This window comes from Miscanthus floridulus, chromosome 11 (assembly GCF_019320115.1).
Source record: "Miscanthus floridulus cultivar M001 chromosome 11, ASM1932011v1, whole genome shotgun sequence".
Taxonomy (NCBI): domain Eukaryota; kingdom Viridiplantae; phylum Streptophyta; class Magnoliopsida; order Poales; family Poaceae; genus Miscanthus; species Miscanthus floridulus.
Genome location: NC_089590.1, coordinates 4,631,004 through 4,641,241, shown reverse-complemented (window position 1 = coordinate 4,641,241; position 10,238 = coordinate 4,631,004). Strand labels below are relative to the sequence as shown.

General features: G+C 41.0%; 1 protein-coding gene across 1 annotated transcript; it reads left to right on the top strand.

The window, feature by feature from the left end:
* Window positions 1-6,908: 6,908 nt before the first annotated feature.
* On the top strand, window positions 6,909-9,219 carry LOC136491304 (uncharacterized). Its single transcript, XM_066487571.1, has 3 exons — window positions 6,909-7,829; window positions 8,385-8,465; window positions 8,700-9,219. Exons 1-3 carry the CDS (start codon window positions 6,909-6,911, stop codon window positions 9,177-9,179), a joined length of 1,482 nt encoding a protein of 493 aa, XP_066343668.1. The 3' UTR covers window positions 9,180-9,219.
* The last annotated feature ends 1,019 nt before the right edge of the window (window positions 9,220-10,238 follow it).

Sequence of the window (10,238 nt, the reverse complement as noted above, 5' to 3'; positions counted from 1 at the left end):
CACCGCTTTTTTGAGCCAAAAGATCTTTATCTTCATCAACATATACACCTTTATCTTCGTCATCCAAAGAATCACAATCGAGCCTATGCATATTTAGATGATAAGATTTATGCCTATACTTGCCTCGGCTTTCTTGAGCCAAAGATCTTTTGCAAACCTGATTTACAATAGCAAAATCATGGCCATCTAATTTTTCTTTGAGGTGAGACCGCAGGACATTAAAAGCAAATTTAGCAAGATCCTTTTCAGAAATATTAAGACTGTAACATCAGTTTTTGGTCATCTCTGAACCTTCTAACTGAATTCAGCAATAGACTCAGCATGTCACTGTTTAACTAGTGTTAAATTGGAATAATCTCAACTCATTATCACCGCTATAAAAGTGCTCATGAAACTTTTGCTCAAGCTGAGACCATGTATGCATTGAATTAAATTAGGAGTTAAAGTCGTAAACCATGAGAAAGCAGTGCCAATTCAAGACAGAGAAAACATCCTAACTTTTTAAGAATCAATGCCACTATAACGCCTGTTTGGTAGCACTCCATCTGATTTTGATTCTCTATGGAAACTGATTCTCTAAGAGAAGTGATTCTGTGGCTGAAAATGATTCTCTTTGATTCTTTAGCACAAACTCTTGAAATCATGATGGAGAATCACTTCACAGAATCAGGAGAAGCTACCTTTTTCAGCTCTCAGCCTCCTAGTTCATTTCAGAGAATCACTTTACGGAATCAGCAGAGAATCACTTCTCTCTGAAAAACTGTTTGACAGAGCTCCTGCTGGATTCAGCAGAGAATCAACTATGGGAGCACCGCCAAACGGGGCAATAGAAGCCTAATCGTGCAATACACTGGCTAATATGCTCCCATGTTGTCCTCCACAAAGAAGTTAATGAATTCATGCACTTTAAAATCCTTGGGGTACACGTGTATATTATCAAAGTATTTGGGATACAACTTGGTATATGATCTAATCCCAATTTTATGCTCAATTCCCACCTCTTTTGCTATTTTAACCTATTGGTCTTGCCAACCACTCAAAAGATTCTATTTGACCGTGGCGCGTCCAAAACAGTTGACATAATTGGTTGTGAAGGTGGTGCGCAAAAGATGAGAGATTTGGGCCAATCTATCCAAACACTGAATTCGGCTGGCTTGGTTGGTTGCATGGGTTGTTCGCTGTATGTACATAACACTACGAGAAGACACATTATATTTAATTTTTTTTGTTTAAGTCATTGACTTGACTCAGGTGTTCGCATTTTCTTAGATTTTATTTCAGAAATAGTGCTATTTCTTTAAGCGGTGGAAAAATGCCTATCAATAAAAAAAACTCGACCCGCGGGGGTAAGACAGCCCCAGGCATTGTGCTTAAGAAGAAGACCTTCTCACGCAGGTCGAGAAAACCCGTGAACCTCTGTCCCACCCATACACAGCGGCACCGCAGCTCCTGGGAGACTGAGTTGGCCTTAGACCTGTGCTTTGGCGTGGGGTAGATGAGGGGATTTTTTTCAACGCGCATGTATAAGCTGCGCCTCCTCCGGCCAACAAATCCGCCCCCAAGGAAGTTCGAACTCTGGCCGGCAGAATGCAAAGCGCATAGCTAAACCAAGTGGTCTAGCGTTCACTTTGCATGCCTATCAATAAAGAGACGTCTCTAATGACTTTGTGAATTTCGAGATTTGTCGCCCCATTGTTTTGTATAATTTTCACTCAGTAAACCCTATATATATATGCTCTCACTAGAGAGAAATGGTTGCGTTGTTACACTTGTTTAGCGTGTGATGATCATTTGATAATATTTTTTTTCTTGAAATTAGTAGCATCTTTTGTATACGCCAATGGTGTGCTGTAGACAAATATTATGAATGAAGTGATTCATATCGAAGAACCGCCTTAGACTATAACTTTCATGTTCATAGGGTTCACGGATTGAAATACAAGTTGCTTCTCGTTTCGGCAATATAATATATTCTAGATTCCAATCCCTTAGCTTGTATTAATAGTACGGTCCTGTATCATGCTTTTTTTGCAAAAGGGAAAACCTGCGGTACACCATTGGTTCCACTTCTCACGTAAGGTTGTCACAAGAATCTTACATTTTGTCCGTTCAACTCACTCCAGGCCAGCTTCGAACCAAAGTGACAGAAAATTCCTTCCTTCATAGGGTATAACTTTCATCTAATTATAGATTCTGATTTTTCCACAATTTTTTTTTCTGGAAGATGCTATTAGCCTCATGATCTTGCTAAAAGTTTTATCTTCATTTTTTTCCTAAATCCAGGTGCATAGATCCTGGCTTCCAGCTTCAGAGGTTGTGGATGGTACTGCATCAAAGATTCATCAATTCAGAAACTGTACTTTCAGCTATGACTTACCAGCCAACATGGACCTGATTATATGAATGAAACAAGAAACAATATAGTCTGTAATTATCGAAGCGGTTTGGTACCATTTTGTGATGTTGAGATATATGATTCGCCCAGTACAAGCTGGTGCTATACAGTATGTACCATTTGAAATATCGTAACTGTCTTATGGTAAAATGGTCTTAATACTATAGTAACTACTTCTCATGAACCATTTGACTCTCATGTAATTCTCGTATCAAGAAACTCGAATTCTCGTAATTATTTCATGGTAAACCATTGTCTCAGTTATAATATAGTATAGTTCTAGACTTCATTCATTCTCGTAACTGGCCGACTAGTTACATGGAACAACCAGAACCTAAACAAAGTAACTCGTCATGTAATTGTCATATGAAGCCAACTCGAATTCTCGTAATTATTTCGGTTCTCGTAATTCACATTCAAGGTTCATTCACATTCAAGTTTCATTCTCATAAATTACACTAAATTCTCGTAAATCATAGTTGTCAAATTCACACGGACAGCAAGGCATAGATTCTAGTAAATCACAATCAATGGTATATGACATTGTTTTCTTGATATATTGTCGTGAAAATTACTAAAAAAGATGAGGCCTTGAAGTCCCTTTAAGCTCCTGCTGCTATTACTAAAAAAGGATATGGGTGAAGAACAACAGTTTTGTATGTAGTAACTAAACTACACTATAATCAATTATGTAACTTCAGATAAAAATTCAGTTAGAACCTTATTTCAGTAGAATAAGAAAATTATAATGCCCATAAAAATGTTTGGTGAAATAAACGATTAGTTTTGCGTAGAAAATTGATTTAGTTTAAATGGGTGGCTATTGTGTACACCTGCTGTATTGACAAAGATACGGGGTGTACCACATGTCAGCCCCAAGCCATGCTGAGTTACAACACACATGAGCCAGGCCACGACATGGGTGTTATGGTGTTAGTGAAGATTTTATAGCTTGAAAATATAATTAGCGCCATGTTGGAGGAGGGTCAAGTGTACCTCCGTTAGGCCCTGCGTCTAGGACTCTTGCCGTGGGTCTTAAGTTTTCCAAGGCTGATTGGTGAAAGCGAGAAAAGAGGATTGGGAGCGAGGAACGATGGATCGGACGAGGAGACAAACCAAATAAATTATTGTACTTTAATATGCGATATAAACAAGTAAACATGCTTATGTGTTCCAATAGAGGTTATAGCCTCTTGTGAAGTCACATATGACAATTTGAGGCTTGGAGATTTGTTCAACAATCGTGCCATCTTTTTATAAATACGTCTTGAAATCATACTCCGTAATGTTGCTTGATGTATATTATTCTGACTCGTATGAGTATAGGTGGTTAGTCCAAATTATATATGAGACAATAATGATAGGACTTTTAATGAGGATATTGTGGGTAGTAAAAGAAAAGGAAATAGACAAAACAGTTGAAAGAAGGCAATATTAATAAGTATATATAAAGATGGATAATATGTGCATAGTACAACAATTATGAAGCTGGGAATAATCCCAGTTCCATAAACACAAGTCAGCATCAACAAGAGGTGATATGTTAGAGAATATAGAAGTGCCTTAGTTGTCACGGCAGCTACTTTTTTCCGGACAATTGGGGTAACCTTTAGACTATGCACTAACAAACTACAAGCTCACAAAGCTGAGGGTAACTTTTTTATGTGGCTTATTGTCAATAAGACACATGAAGCAGCTGTACTATGAAGAAGAGGTGATCTGTTATACTAGAATATAAGTGCCTTAGTTGTCACGGCAGCTAGTTTTTCGGACAAATGGGGGTAACATTCGAACTAGTATGCACTAACAAAAAATACAAAGTGGCTTATATATTGTCAATAAGACACATAAAAAGTTACAATTGGTTGGGAAACGCTACTTGAAGCTTTAAACAGATGGGACACACACCGGTGGGGACGTACATTCACAACTGTGTGGCCATCATCACACCCTGAGATGGCCTAGGATCTGTATTAAAAACGCAATCGTCTTTAGATGCTGTCCCAAACAACATTGTCCAATATAAATACGTTGTGCCATCGACCTTGACAGGGAGAAACAAACACACCACAAGTCCACAACCAGCAGTAAACTAGCTAATAAGGCATAATGGAGCATGCATCAGCTGCCGGCATGACAACCGTGGTTGTGCCTGAAGAACGCCGGCTGCCAGAAGCAGAGCTGAATGGTGCATCATACTGCGCTGGGCGTTCATCGACAAGGCGATCAGCAGGTTTCGGGGCCCTGGCAGCTCGCTTGGGCCACCATCGTTCTGCTTGGTGGATTCTCCACCCTGATAAAGCAGAAGGATTTTTGGTTGGTCGCAATCATCTCCTTCCGCGAAGCCACGAGGTTAGGGATATGCAAAATTAGTTAACCTTGTATCATCACAGTTATATATTTTTATTAAGTTAACTTGATCCATATATAAACCTGTGCTGTGCACAAGCATACAATAATTTTAGAAAATGACTAGTGTTCAAAATTCGTGTGGAAAGACCATTAGCTATGTGAAAACATTTAATATTGGGACATGGAAAATCATATAGAAATGTGCAGACATTACTCATGAAAGTATTAGAAATCTAAACAGGACTACATTTTGGCTTTTCATAGATGGTCATAAATGCTTTCCACCCCTGAGAGATGGTCAGAGTTAATCTTACGTATAGTTATCAAAGGCGCGGTCCTCATGTTTGCCGGTGGAAATAATGTTTTCTAAGACCGACGTCTGCCTTTGAAAATCAATTTATTTTTTTAAAGATCCAATTGCAGCTCCTGCTTAGAATCCAGTGCCACCCTTGGCCTGGATCGAGGTCAAACGGCCCGGAAAGACCATCTGCTTCTGCCACAACCATCGCTGCTCCTCGACGCCCCCAAACACAGGCGGGATCTAGTGCCACCCTTGGCCCGGATCGAGGTCAAACGGCTCCTCACCGGCCGGCGGCCACCCTTGGCCGGATTGAGGCTAGGTGGTCCTCCTCTATGCCGTCATTATGGACACACCATCATCATCCCAGTCCACATCATCCACGCTGCTATTAAAATAAATATTTATACTAATGTATATATGTTTACTTGGCCTACAGGATAGAAAATACCATTATTCTTATTTTTAACATATAACAGTTATAGAATTGTACATTTTAGAAATTTATATGCCATACTTTATGTATATTGGATAATTTTTCATGATAACTTATAATACTATTAACATGTACGTTCAAGACATATTTATGTTCTTTTTATGATGGGTGTGGTGGATAATTTAGATATGAATTAAAATGTGTTACGTTTATAATAAATGTTATCTTATATTTTCTTTCGTACCGGCATATATTGGTCAATTTGAATGCAAATGTAAGGGTTACTTCACATTATCTATCATAAGGGTAAAATGGCGTGGCTTTTTATTTTTCTTGTTTTAATAATACTACTACAGTCGTTGTGTTTATCCTGCTATAATTTCTAATCTAAATCTAAAAAGACAGTAAGTCATCGTCTATCCGGTGATACCAAATCTTGATCCCTACTATGTGTTATATTCGATAGAAATCATTCTCTACTCGGACCTCACGCGTCCGCATCCTATCTGGTTTCGATATGAAGATCAGATCCATGTGACCGCATTCGATACAATGTCCTCGGAGGTCAAAGCTCACACGTTTGATTACCGAGGGATAAAAAAATACCATAGCCCGATGCAACGCAAAAACATATATCTAGTAATGTAATAAAGTCCCATATACAAAACTGACATGGTTACATTCCAAACTCTTTCCAAATGCAAATGGCAGGCTCTACAGAAGTGCTGTGGATCCAGAGGAGTTCATCAGCAACGCACCGGAAGTTGTGGCAGCAAAGACCGAGGAAATTGAGGCCAAGGAGCAAGGTAGCTGGCAAAGGCATCATCGAACCAACCGGCCGGAGCAAGGACCGGACCAAACTGCTGCACCCCCACCACCAAAACGAGGAGGCCTGCTGGGATGGTCGTCGTCCCTAACCTCCGGGCGGCGGCGCTTCTGCACCTGCCGCCTCTTCTTCACCAAGACCCTCACGACGGGGTTCACGTTCGCGCAGTTCGCCATGGGCATCACCTCCATCGTCCTGGCCGTGCTACGTCTGAGCCGGCAGGACTATGTGGACGCGGCGGACCAGAGCAGCAGCGACCACAAGAGCATCAAGGGGTCCTCTGAACCTCTTCTACGGCCTGGTGCTGGCGCAGGGCGTCTCCTCCTTCCTCGCCGACACCATGCTCCCCATCGACGTCCGGCGGGCCATGAAGCTCGGCATGACGTACCAGCTTGGCAAGTCAGGGGTGCTCATCATCAAGCGCTACATGCTCGACACCTACATGAAATGTTCCGGTGGAAGAGTGCGTGAAGCAATGGACATGGACCTGGTCAGCTTCGCCATGGAGATGGCGAGGTCCACCTCGGTGGCCGACCGGCTCGTCGGCGTCCGGGTTCTTGATCGCGTCCTCAGCGTGGAGAATTACAGTGGGCTGGCGCTGATGAGGCTCCGAGCTTCCATTGACACTGTGGGAAGCGTGGTCAGTATGCTTGGACTGAAGAACAAGACCACGGAGGAAGAGAACACCAGAGGGCACGCGGCGAACGTGGTGCTGGAGCTCTCTCCAGACCTCCAAGTGGAGAGCTTCCCAGCAGTGCTGCAGATGGTGTCTTCACTGCTTACTGCGAAGACAACGGCAGCGTCGACAACGAGCAATGTCAGCGTCGAGCTTACATGGCTCGGTGTGAAAATCCTCAGAAAGATCATGGACAATCCGGACAACTGTAAGGAAGTAGTGAAGGATGCCGATGACCAGGTGATATCAAGCATTGTGGACCTTACAGCTGTTAGTGATGACAACAGCAGCTCAATCTCGTGGTCTCCAGTAACAGAGGAGATCATCGTGGAGGCAGTTCAAGTCCTGCACAGGCTGGTCCGAACTACCGGCGATGCCGGTAAGGTGCTTAGGTGCAAAATCTCTGAGAACCTCCATGTTCTCAGGAACATTAGAAAGATCCTAGAACATCCAAGGAGCCATACTGAGCTACTCACTGAAGCAATTGGAGTTCTTGCCTGCTTAGCTTTGGATGAGACAGGAAAGGAAGAGATTGGGGGTTCAGCTCGGATCATTAGGAAGCTTGTTCCATCCCTTGTTGTTGAAACTCCATCCCCATCCAACAGAGTCAAGCTAGCTAAGTCTGCTGTTGAAGCATTACTTGTTCTTGCCGTGGACAGCCAAAGGAATGCCTTGAGGATCCTTGAAGAACTGAAGATTGAAGACATGCAGCAACTTGTTGATTTACTTTCTTCTGACTCCACAGAGCTCAGAACTATGGCTGCAAAACTCTTGGCGGTTCTACGTGTCAATTCTATAACAGAACATGTTCAATATAACAGGACAGTCGACAACGCACTACCTCTGGTAAATTCATATACGCACCTTTGTTTATGTTTTTTTGGGTGTAGTATTTGTTATTGCAGATTACTTAGCTTGTTTCCTTTCAACCAAATTCCACGAAAGAATTAACAATATATATATATATATATATATATATATATATATATAGGGAGAGGCTATTCAGCAGCCAGCTACAGAATAAGTTATTCTGTAGCCACCTCCATTTACCATAATTTTATATACTAATTTACGATAATGTCAATATATATTTACTATAGTTGGGTTACTATAACACACGGGGATATTTACTATAACGTTGTAGTAAACCACTTAGTAAGGAGTTACTATAATCTCATAAATTAACATAGTAATTATCGTAACTCAAAGTGGCTACAGAATAAGTTATTTTGGAGCCAGCTATAGGATAGTAGTTCTATATATATATATATATATATATATAGACACACGCACTGCAAAGTTCTATGTTTTAATCTTTCTTATATATATATATACTGTTTGAAATATTTAAGACCATCACACATATAGTAGTACTCTTACAGTTTCTCATCACACATACAGCTGCTGAAAGCAATCAAGCTAGAGGTGGAGAAACTATATGCCCTGGTACCTGCTGCTGGAGAACTTCATGCCCATGATGCTGTATGAAATCTAGCCTTCTCATCACACTGCACCTCTCTGCAAATACATTTATTTAGATTATGTATCATTTGCTCACGCTGAATCACAGCGAACTTCCTTGGGCCCGATGGGCTCCGTCCAACCCTAGGAGCCCCTGGCTCCCTCCCCACCGGCGCCAGCGCCCTCCTCCTCCCTCCTCCCCTCACATGGCTTGGAAAGGAACTCATCCAAATTATATGTATTATTTGTACACAGAATTTGGAGGAATGGAGAACCAAGCAGGGTGCACTACTGGAGAGCTTTGTTGGCCTCAGCGTTCGGGTCTGCACATTCATTCAGGCAAGCGAGTTCGGCGATGCGCTCCGTAATGCCAACCTCACAGTGGATTTGCTCATGCACGCGCTGAACAGGATCCTTGATATGTACAAGTCACCAGACACAGAGTACCCAGGTATAAGGCGGGTAACAGTTGAGCTAATCATTTGGATGCTACGGAGCAACAGACGCTGCATTGAGTTTTTCGTTCGGCACCAAGTGGACAAGGCAGTGAAAGAAGTCGCAGAAACAGAAGAAAGACTTGAAATGTTTAAGATGTTCTGCTGCGGCGTTGGCGTCGCTAAGCACAGAGAGCCCATTTCTTCTCTTGTTGCTTCTGCAGCCTCTGCTCTGCCTAGCATTGCTAGAAGGCTCCCAGGCGAGGTGTCGGCAGAGAACACAATAATACCAATTGCTTAATTTGCAGGCATATGAATGATCCCTTGCTATGTACCGCGTGATTTGCTTAACTACATTTTATTGTTCATGACATTCTGTGTTACAACTTTTTGTGTTTTAAACTTTGTAATAAGTTTGGTCTGAGGTGACGGGATGAAGCCGGAAGTTTAATTCCATTATCGAAAAAAAATATATATGTATACATTTGGGTTATCTGAATTCGATCAGTAGCTGGGCGCCAACCATGCATTTTCACCACTAGAAATATGTGAACCATTTTTGTTTCCTGCATTTTATCCAACTTTTTAGTAATCCTGTTAACTCGATCATCAGGGGTGGGTAACATTTGGTACGGTATGATTCATATCAAGGCTTTGAAAATGCTATATGTATTCAGTATGTCTTTGTTTTGTTAGCTTTTGTATTCATCATATATAGGTAACGACATAGTAATTTCACATTTTATTTGAAGGCCCCAAAACTATTGGATCGGTGGATATGCAACTCAAGTATTTTGAGGGACTTGGAACCAGAAGTGTTCTGAGAATTTCTATGGTAGAAATCGCAGCCTTAGCACATTTGTGATAGTCCTATGTTTGGAAAGCTATTAGGTGCACTCTTACACATTTCACTAATATAACATACATACTCAGCGTTATGTAAATTGATATATTTTAATTGAAATGTTGTGACATATATTTTAACTGAAATAGTGTAACATATTTTTATGCAAATTTTTATTTCTATTTTCTTTATAAAAAAATAGTGCTATTGAAGGACAGGAAACGGCGACAAGAGGGGGTTATTAAAATTCTTTTCCGAGTGACAACTTGGCCTATATCCCAAACAACACTTATAGTAAAGCCTGGTTTAGTTCCCAAAAATTTTTAACCCAAACTATCACATCGAATCTTGCGGCACATGTATGGTGTATTAAATATAGACGAAAAAAACTAATTGCACAGTTTGGTTAGAAATCGCGAGATGAATGTTTTAAGACTAATTAGTCCATGATTAGCCATAAGTGCTACAGTAACTAACATGCGCTAATGATGGATTAATTAGGCTTAATAAATTCGT